At 34.5% G+C, this 19,577-nt stretch overlaps 1 protein-coding gene across 2 annotated transcripts; it reads right to left on the reverse strand.

Moving 5' to 3' along the window:
• Positions 1-589: 589 nt before the first annotated feature.
• gcfc2 (GC-rich sequence DNA-binding factor 2) lies at positions 590-18,192 on the reverse strand. Of its 2 annotated transcripts, none has more exons than XM_056477506.1 (18): positions 17,871-18,192; positions 16,542-16,646; positions 16,320-16,451; positions 13,734-13,964; positions 13,551-13,648; positions 13,339-13,442; positions 10,127-10,310; positions 9,923-10,046; positions 7,343-7,403; positions 7,057-7,139; positions 6,760-6,959; positions 4,376-4,520; positions 4,039-4,160; positions 3,881-3,957; positions 3,685-3,751; positions 2,294-2,440; positions 2,077-2,207; positions 590-797 (listed from the first exon to the last, which is right to left on the reverse strand). In XM_056477506.1, the coding sequence occupies exons 1-18, from the start codon at positions 18,148-18,150 to the stop codon at positions 686-688; spliced, it is 2,403 nt and encodes an 800-aa protein (XP_056333481.1). In that variant the 5' UTR covers positions 18,151-18,192; the 3' UTR covers positions 590-685. The 2 variants fall into 2 exon arrangements, with proteins under 2 accessions (XP_056333481.1, XP_056333480.1); XM_056477505.1 differs by having other exon boundaries at positions 13,339-13,472.
• Between the last annotated feature and the right edge of the window lie 1,385 nt (positions 18,193-19,577).

The following is a 19,577-nucleotide window of genomic DNA, read 5'->3' on the forward strand; positions in this document are numbered from 1 at the left end:
CTATGAATTTTTTTTCTGAGGTGTTATTGTTATTGCTATAAGATTGTTGAAGGTCGATAAAGAGGGCAACCTGCAACTACTAACAATAGTAATGTGCTTTTGTAGCAAGCGCAACTAATTATATCACCACATCAATGGCTGTCTATACACATTCAAATGAAGCAGTGAAAGAAAAACATGTTAGCAGTCGGGGAAACATCAGTTATACTAATGGCTGGAAAGCTTCTTCGTCTCAAACATCTGCGAGGATATTTTCTTAGAAGGCTGAATTCCTACACAACAGGAATCCTACAAAAAAAAAGAACCAGATTCATGGACGCTAAATCACCCATTCAAATGCTGACTCTAAATGCTACATCTTGGACTTAAACCAGACTTTTTTGATCCAAAACTTAGTCCAGGAAACGGCTCTTTTGGGGATGCATGTTCCAGAGACATGAGACCCTAATATATGTGGCATGCATAAACAGGTAGAACGAGTAACATATATCATTTAATAAAAAATAACAACTGCATTCTGAAATAATGAAACAAATTTTATGACGATGAATGACCGTTCCAACCAAGGTAAAGGAAAATGAAAACCATGTGCACCAAAATAAAACATTTTATTCAATATACATACACATATCAAAGTGGCTTTCTAAAACATACTGTATAAAAACACATCGACACAAGACGCCTGCTACTGGAGAGCTTTTAGCAGGTCTTTGCAATGATATTTTTCTGTGATAGTCTTAATACTGTCATGCGCCTTGATGTTCTTGAGAACAAACAGCACGTCAGATAAAAGTCCTCTGCGAAAAAAAAAAAGAGGAAAAAAGGCAATATTGTATTAGAGGTATTGTATAATTCAATTTCCAATCATGCCATTCAACCATTTTTAATATTAGGGGTGGGCGATATGACCATAATTGTATGGTATGAGTAATTTCATTTCAAATTTAAAACAATATTGTTCACCATATAGTTCTTTAAATAGGTAGTTATTCCAGAAAATCTACAAAAAATGGTTATAGTAAATAAACTTAGGCTGCGCCTGAATCATGCTTCCATACTATATAGTACGTTAAAATTAGTATGCTACCTGTGTAGTATGTCCGAATTTGAAAACAGTATGTGAGAAGTACCCGGATGACCTACTACTTCTGGCGAGATTCTGAAGTGCGCATCTGATGAACGCTGCGCTATCCCATGATGCCCCATGAGAGAATTTATGAATGGGGGTCAAGCCATGCAACTGATGTGGGTAGGTCACGTGATCATGACAAAATGGTGGATGTAATTCGTCCGAGTTCCATTCATACTAACATTTATACTGTACAAAACGTACTTTTCTAATGGCCGAGTAGTACGTTTTAATGCAATGCCTACTTAGTAGCCTTCGGACGGAGCCTTAAACGATTCATCAATGAAAAGGACTTTTTTTTCTGTTGTTTGGGCCTTATATAAATATAATATTTACAATATTGGATTTCTTGCCAATATCTTCAAACTTTGAGATTTTATTCCTCATAACTTCTCACAATAAATTATAATTTGACTTGATTTCATCACCCCAATTGATGAACTGTAAGAATTTTTTCTTAGATTTTTTTTTTTTTAGTGTCATGTGGCAGGCACTAGGACTTAGCAGGATGCTGCTTTGGGGCGATACTGTAAAGAAAATTGATTAAAAAGCAGATACTGAATTATGCTCTATAATGAAAAAGGACTGACTTAATGAATGACACCAATCATATTTTTGACCAATATATCAAACAAGACTAAGTATTTTATGAAATAACTTAATATTATTTGTGTATTATTCTTTCCTCTACCTAGTCTTAACTGGTGGCCATAAAGACCTAGGGGAGGCTGTTAGTCAGCAGAGGCTTTAGTGCTACATAAGTGACTGTTTAACTTACAGATGGAGATTGTACACAGTGTTATTCTGTACTTATATTTGCAACTGCAAAATGCTAGTTAGCCACACCCAATTATTATTACGTAATGATATAAATAATTCATACAACCTAGCCCTATTTAATATCATAAAAGAAGGTGAATTAATATGCATTAACAGGTGTACATTACCTGGAGTCCTTGTGGTCCTTGAATATCAGATGTGCGGTTTGAAGAAGATGTTTGCTGAAGTTTTGCAGCTGAGGTAGTGATGATCCAGCATTTGCATCTATAAACCATGATTTTGGAAAACAATCTGCAATCTTTGAGAAAGATACAAGTTAGTTTTCTGGTGAATTACCTTGGTAGTATGCATGAGATTTAGGTTGGGACTGTAAACATTTGGCACCTTCTTGCATTTCTGGACGGTGTGTTTTGCATCAGATTCGTTAAGAACAGTTATCATCAAATAACGGCCCAGAAGTTTCTCCAACATCAGCTCTTTAAGAATTTGCTCAGGAATCAAACCATCCCATAATGCCATGTTACCTAGCAACTGGACAAAAAACAGTTCATATTGAACAATCAGCATGTAATAAAGAAATATCCTAGCCTAAATATTGGATTGAATAATCATGAATGTATATATATTAATGGACACAAAATTAAAGGGATAGTTCACCCAAAAATCCTCTCATCATTTACTCCCCTTTCACTTGTTCCATATATGTTGACTTTCTTTCCTTTGTGAAACACAAAAGAAGATGTATTGTAAAAAGCTGAAAACCTGTAAGCATTTACCTTCATAGTATTCATTTTTTTCTACTATAAAAGTCAATGGTTACAGGTTTTCAGCTTTCTTCAAAATATCTTATTTTATATTCAATGTAAAAAAAAAATCATAAAGGTCTGGAAACACTTGAGAGTGATTAAATAGTGAGTCAATTTTAATTTTTGGGTGAACTATTTCTTTAAGACTGATCAAAAAGATTAAAATAATAATACTTTGAAGTTTATTTACAATTTAAAATGTAATTTTTAAAAATATTAATATTTTAGACCTTATTTGACTTTTTTTGTGAGTATTTTTAATAGAATATAAAAAAAACCCTGCATTTATTCTGAACAAAATCTGTAGCATTTTAAATATATGCATGTCCTTTCTAGCTAAAACTAATAAATATAAAAAATGAAGCATAATTGAAAAAGAATTACATTAGTAAGTTATGTTAGTAATAATGTTTTTTTTTTATTTGAATTTTTTTTTTGTTTTCACCTTTATTGATTGGAGATTTACAGACAGGAAAGTGTGGGGAGTAGAGATAGGGTAAGGATCGGTAAAGGACCTTGAGCTGGGAATTCAATTTGGGTCGCCGCGAGTACCCAGGTGCTTTATGTCAACGCAGTAACCACTAGGGTATTGGTGCCGACACGTTAGTAATAATGTTAATGTATTTACTAATATTAACAAACTATGAATAATACATTTCTTAATGAAAATAAAGTTGTTCGTTTGTAAACGTGCGGGGCATTAATTAATCTAAACAACTTTGGATTTTAATAATGCTTTAGCGAATGTTGAACTAATTAATAAGTAGTGTACAAATATTGTTCATTCTTAGTTCATGTTAGTAAACACATTACCTGGCATTAACAAATGGAACTAATTAACTAGTTGTATTGTAATGTTTTTTAAAGACAAACTTACTGAATCTAAATTACTGAATAGTAAATTGAAAGAAAAGAGAATGAGGATGTTATATTAATAATCATAACATAACCAGAAGTGATAAATCAAACCTTCACTGCTGACCAAAACTGTTTGTTCTGAAACTGGAACTGCGGGGACCGCTTATCCTCTAAAAACCTTCAGGAAAAAGCAGGTTTTGTTATTAAATCAAGACATGCAAACTTAAATTAAAACACATCATCATTTTCTTAAACCACTGATCAAATAAAAATATCAAGAACAACATATAAAACAAGACTGACTAACTTTTTGGGGTACAGTGGGACAAAGACATCATCGTCTACCGCAGTCCTCAATCTCTGAATGACTGCTTCCACAAAGGCCTGCAGGATGAAATCATATCTTACTTATATTTATTGACATATTCATCTATTCAGAGTTTTAATGCATCCTAAAAACAATACCTTGACAGGTTTGCTTTGTTCGCCAACAAACACAGAATAATCGTCTTGTATTCTCCTGCACAGTGTTGTCAAGGTTCGAGTCTGCTGGGCAGAAAGAGGGTCCCAGACCAGCTCCACAAAACCTGCCAAAGAACAAAATATTTTATAAATGATTATCTGGGACTATTAATACACATTTAATAATTTATCCTGTCTAAAATCCCAGTCTCATAACATTAAAAAGTGTCAAAAGAAATCATTCACTGAAATATTCAGTTTCCAAACTCAACATAAAATGATTTGTATTGGTGAGTGGTATAAACCTGTTAGCATAGTTATGTACAGATGTTAGAGTCACCTTGAACTTTAGAGAGGATGGTCTTCTCAATTATGGTGGGCAGTGTGGTCTTGTCCATGTTCTCTGATTCCTCATAGCCCTGACCGTGACAGAACCTTTCAACAGCACAATACCACGGCAATGCCTCAAAGTCCTCACTTTCTGCCTACAGGAAACAAATGCAGTCGATTCATGTTAGAATTTCTATCAAGAATGACGAATCACAAGTGGCAAGAAGTCAATAACTGACAGCTATAAAAAAATTAAGGACCTTTCATGGCATTTAATTGGTGAAACATTAAAAGCATGCATGTTAACATCTATTAGTTTAATAAATAAAAAAACCTGATTATTTTATGTTTTAGCATCATTTTTATTAACAGATTTTTCTGTTTTGTATATGTATTGGTGACACAGAATCTCAAAATTATTTATGAGGCTGTGTCTTTATCCTATAAACAGACAGATTGCTTAAGTGTTCAAGTCAGCTTGCCATGCCCACAGTGCAGCATGTTTCTAAACTGTGAAGAACTAAAGTGTAACCGTTAAACAAATTACAAATAAATGTATCTAATGAAGGAAGTGGGGAAACATTTTTGACTAATATGCAAATGTTTATAGGATTTATTTCAACAGTTTGTAAAGTAATATATGTTTTTTAGTTGAAGTCAGAATAATTAAACCCCTTGAATTATTCACCCCCGTTAATTTTTTTCCCCAAGAGAGATTTTTTTCAACACATTTCTAAACATAATAGTTTTAATACCTCATTTCTAATAACTGATTTATTGTATCTTTGCCATGATGACAGTAAATAATATTTGACTAGATATTTTTCAAGACACTTCTATACAGCTTAAAGTGACATTTAAAGGCTTAACTAGGGTAATTAGGTGAACTAGGCAGGTTAGGTTAATTAGGCAAGTTATTGTATAACGATGGTTTGTTCTGTACAGGTGGAAAATATATTTATAGCTTAAAGGGGCTAATAATTTTGACCTTAAAATGGTTTTTAAAAAAATTACAAACAGAAGAAAAAATATTATCAGACATACTGTAAAAATTTCCAAGCTCTGTTAACAATCATTTGGGAAATATTTATAAAAGAAAAAAATTCAAAGAGGGGCTCAAAATTCGGACTTCAACTGTGTATATTTAGATATGCTTTGTTTACAAAACAAATGGATCTTATTGGATTTGCATTGTAAACTAGACCTGTGATGATCTCTATTTTTGTCATATGATATATTGCACCAAAATATATTGTGATGATCGATATTATTGTCCTTTTATTACAATACCATTTTATGCCACTCATTATATAATTCCAGAATGCAAGTACAAAAGAACATAAAGTCTTATTCATAAGAATTCTTAATTTAATTACAGTCATTTTAACAATTTAATAATTAGGCATTGGAATCAGAATGTGAAAACGTATATTCTAAAAAAGTCAAATATAAAGTAAAATTTAATTAGCCCCGTTTATTTTTTTCCCCAATTTGTTTGATTTTTTTCAACACATTTCTAAACATGATAGTTTTAATAACTCATCTCTAATAACTGATTTATTTTATCTTTGCCACAATGACAGTAAATAATATTTGACTAGATATTTTTCAAGACACTTCTACACAGCTTAAAGTGACATTTAAAGGCTTAACTAGGTTAATTAGGTTAACTAGGCAGGTTAGGGTAATTAGGAAAGTTATTGTATAACGATGGTTTGTTCTGTAGACTATCAAAGAAAGGGGCTTAAAGGGGCTAATAATTTTGACCTTAAAATGGTTTAAAAAAAATTTAAAACTGCTTTCATTCTAGCCAAAATAAAATGATGTTTTAAAGTTTATGTATGGTCATGTCCTAAAACACGGGCTGTTTCACTTCCAAACACACCACTTTTCAATCATTTTAATGTTGCACAAAATGACATTACACAATAGCAAAATAACCTTCTACTACATTCTATCCGCTTGTTAAGTCGTGACGTATCGGTGATGTATGGAATACTGTTTCCGGGTCCAAGCCGCTACTCATTTGAATTGAGAAAATATTCGGTTATGGCCACTTTTTAGTCATATCACACATTAAAGTGAATTGTATATAAAATCATAGTGTACACAACAGTCTGAACTTGCTGCATCGCAAATACCAAAATTTAAACAATTTATAAAAAAATTTATCACATCGGATATTAGGCATGGTTATATATATATATATATATATATATATATATATATATATATATTGCGTTTGTGATTTTCGAAAGTATTACATCACTTTGTAGACGTTTATTATTACCATTTGATGAGTCTCCCCATTTAGTTTGATAAAGGGATTGGACCCGGAAGCCGCTTCACGTGACATCACACTTAACAAGCGGATATACACAAGTCCTATATCACCTGTAGAGGGTTCCAGCCAATGAGCTGGTGTCGGATCAAGGGTGCCAGGAGTTTTGGGAGACACAGCCCAATGTAGGCATTATTGTAAGAGTCTTTAAAGGAGATGCGCCACTCATCAAATCTGGAGAGGATTTTCTTTACATCCCAGAACTCATTTTGAACATCCGCAAACACTTCCTGTGCCCTTTTCAGCAGAGTATCTGAAATTAGAGTCATTTTTCATATGAACTTTAGACACAAGTATCGGGTGCAATCTTCCTATTCTCATAGCATTTCTATCTCTGAAAATACTCCCACCTCTTTTACTTTCAATCTCCTCCTTCTGCTCGACCGTTGGTTCCCAGTCACACGGCACACACCCAATGTCATCTTCAGACAAGCTTGGGCACGAAAAAAAAACACAGAGAATTGGAAAAACGTGATAAATGACTTTGACAACTGTAATTTAAAGATTATAAACATCTCTGAGAGCCTCAGAAGGCTGTAATCTGTAGAGTTTCATAATGTCAGGCTTCGTGTATCCAGTGTTTACGGCAATAACATTTAGTAATGGGGAAAGTGCAGACATAATAATCCATCTCACCTCTGCTGAGTAGGGCTGCAGTCTTCGGTTGTGTCACCATTGCTGTGTGAATCAGTGTTATCTATGAGTAAACAAAAATAAACAATATCATATGAATAACAGTGAGATCAGTCCTGTGAAGATATGATTATTATAATCTGACAAAAAAAATGGGCTCAAATATAAAGTCTCATCTAGTCTAGGGTTGAGCCGATAGACGATGCTATTGTCCATCGCCGATGGCCGATAGACACCATGATGCTGAGCCGGCATCGCGTTCCTCCGCCCCGCCCTCATCGTAAACCCGCTCGCGAAAAATACACACTCAGACCCCGTTTACACTAAAACGTCTCAGTTTTAAAATGGCATTTCAGAATGAAAATGATCCACATACACTCTGGTGTTTCACCTAGCATTTCTAAACAGCCCTCCATCCACACTATACCACTGAAAACGCACATCACGTGACCACACACTGTCATGCGCTCGAGACAGTGGGTCCAGGCAGTCAGCAAGTCAGAACACTGCTTCAATCTTTCGCTTTCAAGCTTGTACTTACTAATTTTAGCGAAAACCTCAGATACTGTTGGTTGGTTGCTGTTGGTTGTGCACGTTTTTACCAACCAAGTTTGTGGACGCCATTATAATGACACAGATCACTCTGCCTATTCATGCCAGAGTCCTGCGGAAAAAGTGATTGACAGGTGGGAATTTGTGTGTAACTTATCTTTATTTATTTATGATTTGGTTATGGGTAAAACAAAGACCATGCGGGTCAGGTAGTTGAAACGGTAGGCTACGAATAATTAATTTATTAATTAAGGGTGTTCTGATTATTTGCTAAGATGTTGCTAGGGTCTTCTGAATGGTTGCTAAGGCGTTGCTAGGGTGTTCTGACTGGTTGATAAGGTGTTGCCTTGTGGTTGCTCGGGTGTGCTAAGTGGTTGCTAGGGTTTTCTAGTTGGTTGCCAAGGCGTTGCTAGCCGGTAAAGGTGTTTTCAGTGGTTGCTAGGGTGTTCTAGGTGGTTGCTAAGGCATTGCTTGGCGGTTACTAGGGGGTTCTAGGTGGTTACTAAGGTGTTGCTAGGTGGTTGCTAAGGTGTTCTAAGTGCTTGCTAAGGTGCTGCTAGGCGGTTGCTTAGGCAGTTGCTAATGTGTTCTAGGTGGTTACTAGGGTTTTCCAATATGTTGCTAAGGTGTTGCGAGGCGGTTGCTAGGGTGTTCTGAGTGTTTGCTAAGGGATTGCTAGGCGGTTGCTAAGGCATTGCTAAGCAGTTGCTAGGGTGTTCTAGGTGGCTACTAAGGTGTTGCTAGGTGGTTGCTAGAGTGTTCCAAGTGTTTGCTAAGGTGGTCAAGGTGGTTGCTAAATCGTTGCTAGGCAGTTGTTAAGATTGCTAACATAAATTAGCATGGTTCTTGTGTGAATTAACATGTTAGCATGAATTTATTTTGAACTAGCATGTTGCTAGTGTGTTTACACTATGAATCAGCATATTGCTAGCATGTTTCTAGTATAAACAAGAGCATAGAATCACCAAGAGGCGACACTCAAGTGCGATTTAGGAAACAGCCACTAGATGGCGTGGCGACCATTTTGGAATAAAAATTCCAATAAATCTGTAAAATAAACTATTAAAGGTGCTGATGATTGTGATTGTAAGTGTCATATTGTTGTCTTTTAGGTTGTATCTCCGCTTTAATGTGCTTTTTAAATAAATAAAAAAGCAGCTGCTTGCAATCGCGACAGCAATAAGATCCAATGGACAGCCGACTGCTTTTACTCCAAAATGGCGGAATCCCAGGCTGTTGCTGGGCCCTGCTGTTGCAATGGAACATTCTATTGAGTGTCGCCTCTTGGTCATTATAAGCTCTTTTGTATAAACTAGCATGTTAGCATGAATTTAGTAAGAATTGGCATGTTGCTAGTATGTTTATAGTATAAATTAGCATGTTGCTGATATGATTAGTTTGTTTCTACTATGGATTTGTACATTGTTAGCATGTTTCCAGTATGGATTAGTACATTGCAAGGATGAATTGGTATGTTGTTGTTAGTATGTCCAATGTAAAGTCAATGGCAGTTTTTTTTCAATAGAAGTATATGGGACAGCTGCTAGGGTGCCGTAAGTGGTTGCTAGGGTGTGGCTAGTAAGTTGAAAGGTGATCAGTGGTTGGCAGATTGGTAGTCTGAGTTGAATGAGCTCAACCTTAAGTCTGTATGACAGTCTGGCACAAAGTTATGAGGTCACAAAGTTCGGTCCAATGTTTAGTCAATGGTACTTTCCGGGACAGTTTTAGGAAAACCGTAAGTCAGGTCAGTTGAAAAAAAATAAAGCAATTTAATTTGGTATAGGTTGGAGTTAGTTTGGTGGTTGTAGTTTGAACGGTGAAGGAGGAGATGCATTCTTAAAATAGTCTAAGATGAAGAAGACGGAAGAATAAGTTTATGTTGTATAACAGTATGTTGACTGTCTCAAGCCACCATAATTAGTAAGTCACATTAAAGTAGTGTGTCTTGAGTTCAGATTTAAAAGACAATGAAAATATTTGTACTACCGTATATCTATCTAACTAGAAGGCTGTATGCAGATGCAGTCTTACAAGTTAACTTCTGAATCTGTGAGGACTCCTCCTGTAATGCCTCTCTTCTCTGACTCAACAGCGCCTCCGCCTGGTCAATATAGAGACCGTGCATGTCCAGCTCAACAGAGTTTATTAAAGCCATCTGAAAGATAAAGCAAACCTACTTTAGAGTATTATATCATATGAAGGATCTCTAGAATTACACTAAATGATAAAGATTACCTTCTCAGACAGGCATTCCAGCAGGTTCTGTGAGAATGCGTTCATGGTACGGTAAAACCGAAGCTGCTCATCTGCATTGTTGTTTTCGAGGCCCTCTAAAGTGCTTTTGGCCATTTCCACATCCAGCTGCATCCTCCTCAGCTCCGCCTCCCGTGCCCTGTGCACCTCCCTCAGCGAATCCAATCTGGAGCAAATCGGTCGAATTATTATTTTTTTTTCTCTAATGCTTTATTGTATTTATAACTGCACAAAGGTCTGAGGTTGGTTGGCAAGTTTTTTTTTTCCACTAACCAAGTATGCATTGACCAAAAATACAGTAAAAACAGTCAGTAATATTAAAACTTAAAAGTCCCATGAAGTGTTTTGAAATGTGCATTTTTTTATTCGATGTTTGATGTAATCTCAACTGAAAAATAAACAAAGGGTGGGACAGAGTAGCTCCTCCCCTTTTTAAAAACGGCCAATATCGTTTCGTTTTTATCACAATCTCAACCACTATCACTGGCAGAGCTAGGCGCATCAAATGAAAAGCTAACTAGAAGGTCCTGAAGAGGGCGGGGTATGTCAGATACTAGAGACAGGGTTTCTGCAGGTTTCACCTAGTTAAGACTTTAAGACATTTTAGGACCAACATGAATGACATTTTAGATGTATACAGGACTAAATGCTATAAGGATTTTTTTTAAAATATCCCAGTAAGGAAAGATTTTCACTTGCTCTATCAAAAAAATGATAAAAAATTTAATACATTTAAAAATACTTTTTTTTGAATATATATTTTTTTAAATTAATTTTCAAATATATATTTATTCACAAACCCTATAACTCTTAGCAAAAATAGAAAAAACATAGCTGCCAATTACATCAGTCTACAATAATAATAATAATTTAATAATAAAAATACAGGTCAAGTTGTTGCTGATTGTGTGGGTGTTAATGGCCAGATTGGGTAGCTATTCATGAACAAAACAAAATTAAGACCTACAACACAATATTTCAGTAGAATTAAGAATTTTTAAGGCCTAAAATTTAGCTTTTGAGATTTTAGACATTTTAAGACTTTAAAGACCCAGTGGATTCCCTGTAGAGAGCATTTGATTGGTCAAGATTTGATGGAAAATTTATTAAGAAACTAAATTATGAGATGACGTGAAAAAAAAAAAAAAATCAGCCCATTTAGGCAGAAGTGACAAAAAGCAAGCTTTGGATGTTTATATCAGTTTTACATTTTCGAAACACATTTTTTGAGCACGCTAGCTAATAGATCTCCTTAAAACTAACAGACTGAAACTAACATCTTAAAAACTAGATTTTTATTTCATGGGACCTTTATTAGTACAATTTAAAAAAGAGACTATAAAATATATTCTAACTAGTTTTATTCAAAACAAATGTTTGAATGATGTTTGAAAACTCCTGTTTTTATTTATTATAACTTTAAATTGTTCCTTTTAGGCTTTTTTATTTTATGTGATATAAGTTGCAATGGTAAACAGAATGTGTTCAGTTAAAGTTTCAACACCTTGAGTCATAAATTAGAAAATGCTATCAATCTCTTCAAAAGCAAATGAGCTGCTGTTCCATACCCCCTTTCTAGAAGAGGACAGAGCCTTTACAGCTCATGCCTCAGTTACTCCAAAAAACAACAAACAAAACATCTGTGAGAATTCTCCAGCCTTGTCTATTAACTGATAAAGAGAACTTGGAGTGTACTTAGTGTTTTGCAACTTTAAGATCTTTATAGAGTGGAGAAACTATGACATTACCTTGTAGGCTAATCGGCTGCTAGCATAAAACTGGTTCCCTTTATAAAATCCCTATATGATTTTCCCATAGGCTTTCCGAAGATTGCAAACAATAAGCTCTGTGTTTAAACACTGTTCAGTACACTTACACATTTTGTCCAACCGGATGATCCTCAGACGAAAACACAACTTTCTTAAATGTAAATGCAAGAACTGAAAAGCTAACATGAGGCTATAAACGGACTACAGTGCCTTCAGGGCGCTTGCCTGTGACATCAGCACCACCCTGCTAATGACAACTTCTCAAGCTTATTTTTAGAAATATGGTCCATGACAAAGATTTACTCTCTCGATTCATTATATTATAATCCACGCTATATATTATAAACAAATAAACGCTAAAACACATCTGTATATAGACTTAAGTGCCTTTTGGATAGTTTTTTTATGTGGGAAATACATTTTTGTTTTGCTTCACGGTTGTTGTAAAAGTTTTAAAACTGTATGTATAACTGTGCCTACATAGTATTATCATAAGACATATTTAAATAAGTGTATCACTCGCAGGCACACAGCCTGTTTACCTTCGTAACAGACGACAGAAATGAGGCATGAGGGACAAGTCTATATGCCTGCAAGTGCCATCATGGACACAGAACAACATTCAATTTTTTTTGTCTCTAAGTACGGTGAAAAGCAGCCCATACCACATATGAGATACATTTTAAGGAGTGTAAATATTGCAGTTATGATAGAGTTAAAGTTCATCTGTGTTCAGATGAAGAAAAAAAAACAAACAAAATTTAAATGATCATGTTAAAATGACAGTTAATATGTATGCATTTCTTACACATTTATTCACACGTTTGCATTACTGAGAGCAGGAAAGAGACAGACTGCACTGGTAAGCAGTATCTTCATAAAATCTTTTTATTAAAATAAATGATCAACAAATTAATCTCTCTTGATCATCTTTACCAGCTAAGGCATTATCTACTCACAATATTAGAAAAATACTACAAACAACAAAATACTATTAATGAAAATAGCAGACAAATGCCCAATACAAGCGGGCTGCGTTCTAAACCAGTTCAGCTTGATGACGTATGTCTCTCAGTAACTTAAGAGCAAGCGTCTTTTTAAAGAACCGTAACCGATAAAAAAAAAAAAAAATTTTTAAATCAAGAGTGTGGTGTAACTGATGTGTTTTATGTCGTAGAATAAAATGTGAAAGTATCTTGGGTTTTGGTAGCCATGAAGCTTATTTAACTGAGATCCCATTCAAAAAACCCATTGACTTTGGGACGAGGGAACCGGAACCGCTAAAATGCTAACTCGCTTCCCGGTTTTTGCATACAAATTGACATCATAGTTCCTCCACTCTACTGTACTACACACTAATGGAAGTGGAAAGTGTCAAATGCATTAAGGGACTTAACAAAAAACAAATCCAATTTTGCAACTTACTTTCCAGTGATTCTCTTCTTAATGACGCCAATACTGACTACTGGAAGCGCTTCTGGGATTTCCACTTTCTTCTGTCGGGCTGCTTTTGGAGCATCCCATTCCTTCTGAGAATACAAGGAAAGGTCTTTGAAACACTATAAAACCAAAGTGAAATAAGAAGAAAGTAAATATGGAGATACTGAATACTGAATGTTACAATAAGATGGTCTCACTTGGTGCCTTTTGACTCCTTTTCCAATTTGTTGTTCTTCCCACATCTGCTGCTCTTCCTCCTCCTGGCTATCAGTAAAGCTCTCCTCACTATCACTCCCTACAGAAGACAAACACAGCAAATGTTACGTATATCCAGACAAATTTTAATGTTTCATCATAAATAAATAGTGCACGTTTCTCACCCATCTTCTCAGCCATTCTCTCTCTTAGAGTTTTGGGTTTGGGTGCAAACTCAATTCTGCGCTCGTGATCGTCCAGATCATTGTCGCTGTCTTGTTCTTCATCGCTCGGCTCATCCTCCTTCAAGCTTCCAGGAGTTCGAGGTGAATCCAGAGAGATGTAATCTTGCTGGGCTCTGGCTTGTCTCCTTTTTTCTTTGGCAGCATGAATCTTTCTGGCATCAGGAATGATGACTGGACAAATAATGACGGTAACAAGTGCATTTATGTTTAAGCAATAATGTAACACAAACAACATAAGAAATAACAGAATCTTCATACTTGAGGGACCTTGTGATATTTGTTCATTTTTCAACAACAACAAAAAAACCTGTAAAGTGACAATAATTTAACATTTGAAATGGTCCTTATTTTCTTTGGGTACTACTATTACTTTACATCCATCCAAGTTCAGAAAATTATTTGATTTTCTCATAATATACATTATGTTCCCATAATATACAGCTAAAGACATCTGACATTATGAAGAATAAATATTAGCCCTCCTGTGAAATTTGAACTCTTTTTGTGCTATTTAACAGCATTTTTCCCAACACATTATAAACATGATAGTTTTAACTCATTTCTAATAACTAATTTCCTTTGTCTTTGCCATGATGCCAGTACATAATATTTTATTAGTTATCTTGAAAGATATTAGTATTCATCTTAAAGTGCAATTTAAAGGCTTAACTAGCTTAGGTTAATTAGGAAAGTCATTAGACAAGTGCCTTATCCTTAAGAGGGCTAATTATATTGACTATAAAAAGGCCAAAGTCCAAGAAATAAGACTTTCTCCTGACGAAAAATATTATAGAAAATACAGTAAAAAAAATGCTTGCCCTGTTAAACATCACTTTGGAAATATTTGAAAAATATTTCAAATATCAGATGAGGGCTAATTATTTTGTCTTCAGGATTTGTTACCACATCTTCCTAATATAAAATCCACTTGCTGTATTTTTACTTTAAATGATCTATTGTTCAAAACTATTTTCTTTCAATATTTACATTATTGTATATCGAAATAGTGAAAATTCAGGCAAATATTGCTATGAGCATTTTAAAGAATGAATAACAAAATCACGGATTCAATCCACAGGATTGTAAATAGTTTCCTCCAGAATTACCATTAAACACTATTATTTTCAAACAACATAACATTAATAGTACCTTTTATATAGATTCAAACAGACCAATAGCACAATTTGTTAATCCAGTTTTACTTTACAATTTGTATTAATAAAAAACAATATATTTACACTATTTATATATTTATACTACTTAAAACAAAAACAAGACATTTAAAGTTCATAGACAAACTTTATGGTGTCTTGAGAAAGCCTAGTCTAAAAGTCTGAAGTAGCTTTAAAAATAAAATAATGAAATAATTGAAGTAGTTTATTAAGTTTGATGCATAAATAGATAACTAAATATACATTAGCATGTTTCTAGCATGGATTGGCATATTTCTTGCTAGGCATTTGCTAGGGTGTTCTGAGTGGTTGCTAGGGTGTTTTGACTGTTTAAGGCATTGCCAGGCAGTTGCTAAGGTGTTCTGAGTGGTTGCTTGACGGTCGCTAAGGCATTGGTAGGGTGTTCCAGGTAGTTGTTAAGGTGTTGCTAGGTTATTCTGAGTGGTTGCTAGATCGACCACTAATGGGCGGTTGCTAGAGTGTTCTAGGTGGTCACTAAGGCGTTGCTAGGTGGCTGCTAAAGTGTTCTAAGTGGTTGCTAACATAAACTACCATGGGTCTAGTATGAATAAGCATGTTGCTAGCATGTTTTTAGCTAAGTATGATCAGTATGTTTTTAGTATGGATTGGTATATTGTCACTATGTTTCTAGTATCATTAGTATGTATTAGTATATCGTTAGCATGAATTAGCATGTTGCTAGTATGTTTCTAGTATGGATTGGTATATTGTTAGTTGGTATGTTGTTAGTATGTCCGATGTAAAGTCAATAGCAGTTTTTTTTACAACAGAAGTCTATGGGACAGCTGCTAGGGTGCCGTAAGTGGTTTCTAGGGTGTGGCTAGTAAGTTGAAAGGTGATCAGTGGTTGGCAGATTGGTAGTCTCAAGTTGAATGAGCTCAACCTTAAGTCTGTATGACAGTCTGGCACAAAGTTATGAGGTCACAAAGTTTGGTCCAATGTTAAGTCAATGGGACTTATCTAAATTTTTCCGGTCAGTTTTAGGAAAACCGTAAGTCAGTTCAGTTGGAAAAGATATAGCAACTTAATTCAGTATAGTTTAGAGGTTTGAAGTTAGTTTGGTGGATGTAGTATGAACACTCTAGGAGGAGATGCGTATAGAATTTAGTCTCAGAAGAAGAAGAAGATGGAAGAATAATAAGTTTAAGTAGTATAACAGTATGTTGACTTTCTCATGCCACCATAAAAATTATTTCACAATTTAGAAATTATTATTGCTATAAAATTCTCTCAAAGTGCAACATAAAAACAATGATAATAAAATTTTTATTTAAATGCCAAAAAGGTTAGGGGAAATCGTGTAGGTTTAGTTGTAGTCTTCAGGTTTAGTTACCTCGTTGTGGTAATGAAGAAGCGGATGAACTTGACATGGTGGAAGAGGTTTCTTCATCAGTGTCAGGAGGAATGTCTTCAGCTGATGCATCAGAATCACTGTCTGAGAGACTGACATCCTTACTCTTCTTCCCTGAAAACATATAAAGAATCAAACACTCACTTATGAATCAACGCACAGAACTATGTAGTTATTACAGTTAATATAAAATAAAACACACACCTTTTTGAGAACACGTTACTGGTGCAGGAGAATCCTCTTTTTTCCGTGCTTGGAACAAAACTTCTCTGTTGGCTGAACGCTTCACTTGAAAACCTCCCTCTGTGGCTGTGAGAGTGAAATTTCTTCATTAATATGAGACACTAGTTTATTCATGTTTATTCACGCCTTTACTGAATGAGCACTCTGCTATGTCTGACAGATCGCACTATTATGTTTTTCTTTTCTTTTTTATTCTTTTAAAACCTGTTTAACACATTTTAATCTGTTTATATATTAATTGATTTTACTTTTTTTGCATGTCTCTTTTATTCCTGTTTACGTAAAGCACTTTGAATTGCCACTGTGTATGAAATGTGCTATATAAATAAACTTGCCTTGCAACTCTAAATTGTGAGATTTTGGGCTTTTCCTTTACATTTAATCATTTAACAGAGACTTTTGTCCAAAGCGACTTACTATTAAGGAGGCATTCAGAGATTTAACAAGAAGAGCCAATACACACAGGAAGTGCTTATTAAAGTAACTGTGAGTGCTCGGAGAACTAAGTGCTTAAGTAGGGAGTGTTTTTTATATGGAAAGAAGTGTTTCTACAGGTGGTTTGTCAAGCCCACTAACCTGTTGTCATGCTGTTTTTAGATATGGAGTGATTGTAAAAAAAGGTATCAGGTGCAAAACTGGTGCAAGTGTCGGTTAAAGTGTCAGAGAGATGAACCAGTGTGTTTTCTACAGGTGGTTTGTCAAGTCCACTGACCTGTGTGAGGTACACTCAGAATTGCATAATGTTTTGAGGTTGTCATGTAGTGTGGTGGAGAGAAGAGGGTCCTGGTTCAGGTGATCGCTGATATTGGTAATATTTATTAGACTGTGGATACCCCAAATCTCCTCAACAACACATTTAACTCTCATTAAACATTTAGTGTTTTTGTTGTGTCTTTCTTAAAGGGACAATTCACCCAAAATCGAAAATTCTATCATCATTTACTCTCTTTATTAGTTTCAAATGAGATGGAAGATATAAGACATTTTGCTGTAAACCTGACCTCCATAGCATCAGTTGTTTTTCCTACTATGAAAGTCTATGATCTCAGGTTTTCATCTTTTTCTAAATATTATATTATTTCTAATCATTATTATTACTAATTATTTATTTTTTCGATAATTATTTCTAATATTTAACTTAGTACAATTTTAATTTGTGGGCGAACTATCCATTTAATGTAATCAATCAACTGGTAAATAATTGTGATACATTTCTACCCTAATCACCTGCAGTGTTTTGCATTAAGACACATACATTTATCAAAAGCGTGGTTATTGTGTCATACTCACAGTCTTTATCATCAGAGAAGCTGAGTGTTTTGCTGTCTGTGTGCAGTTTTCTGTCTTTGGTCTGAAGTGCAGAAACTGAAGCCTCCTCTTCTTCTGCATCACTCGAGTCACACTCTCGAGATACTCGTGAACTGCTTGAAACCCCTGCTTTTGAAGGTAAATCTGCCTTTGAATCCGCTTCTTTTCCACCGTCACCAGCAGCGAGTTTCTCATTGTCGTCTTCATCACTGGATTCATTTTTCCTTTGCCTGAAATTTCTGCGCGGCTTTTTATTAAACATTATAAATCCAATGTAGAGTGAACGTGAAATCAACGCTTTGAAATGACGTATTTTGTACTTCCTGGTCGTCGTTGAAAAACATTTCATAATAAAAGTCCTGCGTGTTTTACGTATTGCCATAGGGCCGAATCATATTTATAATAATTTTTTATTTCTTTAATTAATTAATATATTTATTTATTGTTATTGTTTTAAAAACTGTTAACAATAGACAACAGAAGCTTAGAACATTAGAAAAAATGTTACTTTAGATGTTACAATCTGCAAAACACATTTTAAAGAAGGGAGAAAAAAATAAAAATAAAATAAACTAAATAAAGTAAATTAAAAATAAAGGCCAGAGGGGAAATTATATAAAGTTATACATTGAAATCCATTTTTGACTTTTAAAAGACTTTTTGTTTTTATGCCCATTAAAGACAAAATGGATTTCTTTCCAAAAATGTACACTTGTAAATAAAAAACTTACCCATTATATTAAAAAGAATAACCGTGTACTGAATGCAAGATGTAGAGTTGTAATAAAAGAAAATTATGTCAAATGTATTTAAACAAACATTAACCTTTGTCTTTTCTGAGAGATACATCGTTCCGTCCAAAAGTTCCACACAAGTACATTCACAAAAAAAGATGAACAATGGTTTCTTCCCAGGCACAAAATGTACATTTGTTTTCAATAACTAGCATGTATTTACTAAGTAAACTATTACCATGATAGCATTTATGTAATATTTTATGTCATTTCTTTTACTTAGTTAGCAAACATTTATGTGGTAGATTCCAAGTAACGTCCCGATTTATGTTATATGTGGCCAGCCTAAACAACTACAATGAAAACTTTCTCCCATCTTTTCTGCACATTAATTTGTTTTCAAAGCTGTTACATTACTAAGCTGAATATGGAAGTCATCTTTAAAGTTTGCTGCCAAATTTGGCACAGTGAAGAATTCTTTGCCAAAAAGATTTTTATTGAAAAAGATTTCTTTAACAGCCAGCTGAGAGCGCTGTGGTTAATATCACTGGACTGTCTGCTTATTCATTTCAGAAAATAAATTAATATTGCCATAGTATATGGGCAAAGTAGACTCTATTTTAAGCAAAGTTACTTAACTTAAAAAAATACTTATTATTTGAAAACCAGTCAAATTCTATACAAACGTGAATTTGATATTGTTATTTATTCATTCATTTTCTTTTCGGCTTAGTCCCTTTATAAATCTGGGGTCGCCACAGCGGAATGACCCACCAACTTATCCAGCATATGTTTAACGCAGCAGATGCTCTTCCAGCTGCAACACATCTATGGGAAACATCCATACACACTCATTCACAGACATACGCTACGGACAATTTAGCTTACCCAATTCACCTATAGCGCATGTATAATTGTTACATATTTTTCTAAATAGTTTATATGTTCATTTCAG

Source organism: Danio aesculapii, chromosome 17, assembly GCF_903798145.1.
Source record: "Danio aesculapii chromosome 17, fDanAes4.1, whole genome shotgun sequence".
In the NCBI taxonomy this organism is placed as follows: domain Eukaryota; kingdom Metazoa; phylum Chordata; class Actinopteri; order Cypriniformes; family Danionidae; genus Danio; species Danio aesculapii.

Excerpts from the sequence above, each read along its gene's own strand:
- gcfc2 (XM_056477505.1), bottom strand. The coding sequence starts at position 18,150 with ATGTTTAATAAAAAGCCGCGCAGAAATTTCAGGCAAAGGAAAAATGAA. Across the intron at positions 16,452-16,541 it reads AGTAACGTGTTCTCAAAAAG|GGAAGAAGAGTAAGGATGTC; the intron begins GTGTGTGTTTTA and ends ATATGTTTTCAG. Across the intron at positions 3,958-4,038 it reads AACAAAGCAAACCTGTCAAG|GCCTTTGTGGAAGCAGTCAT; the intron begins GTATTGTTTTTA and ends TTCATCCTGCAG.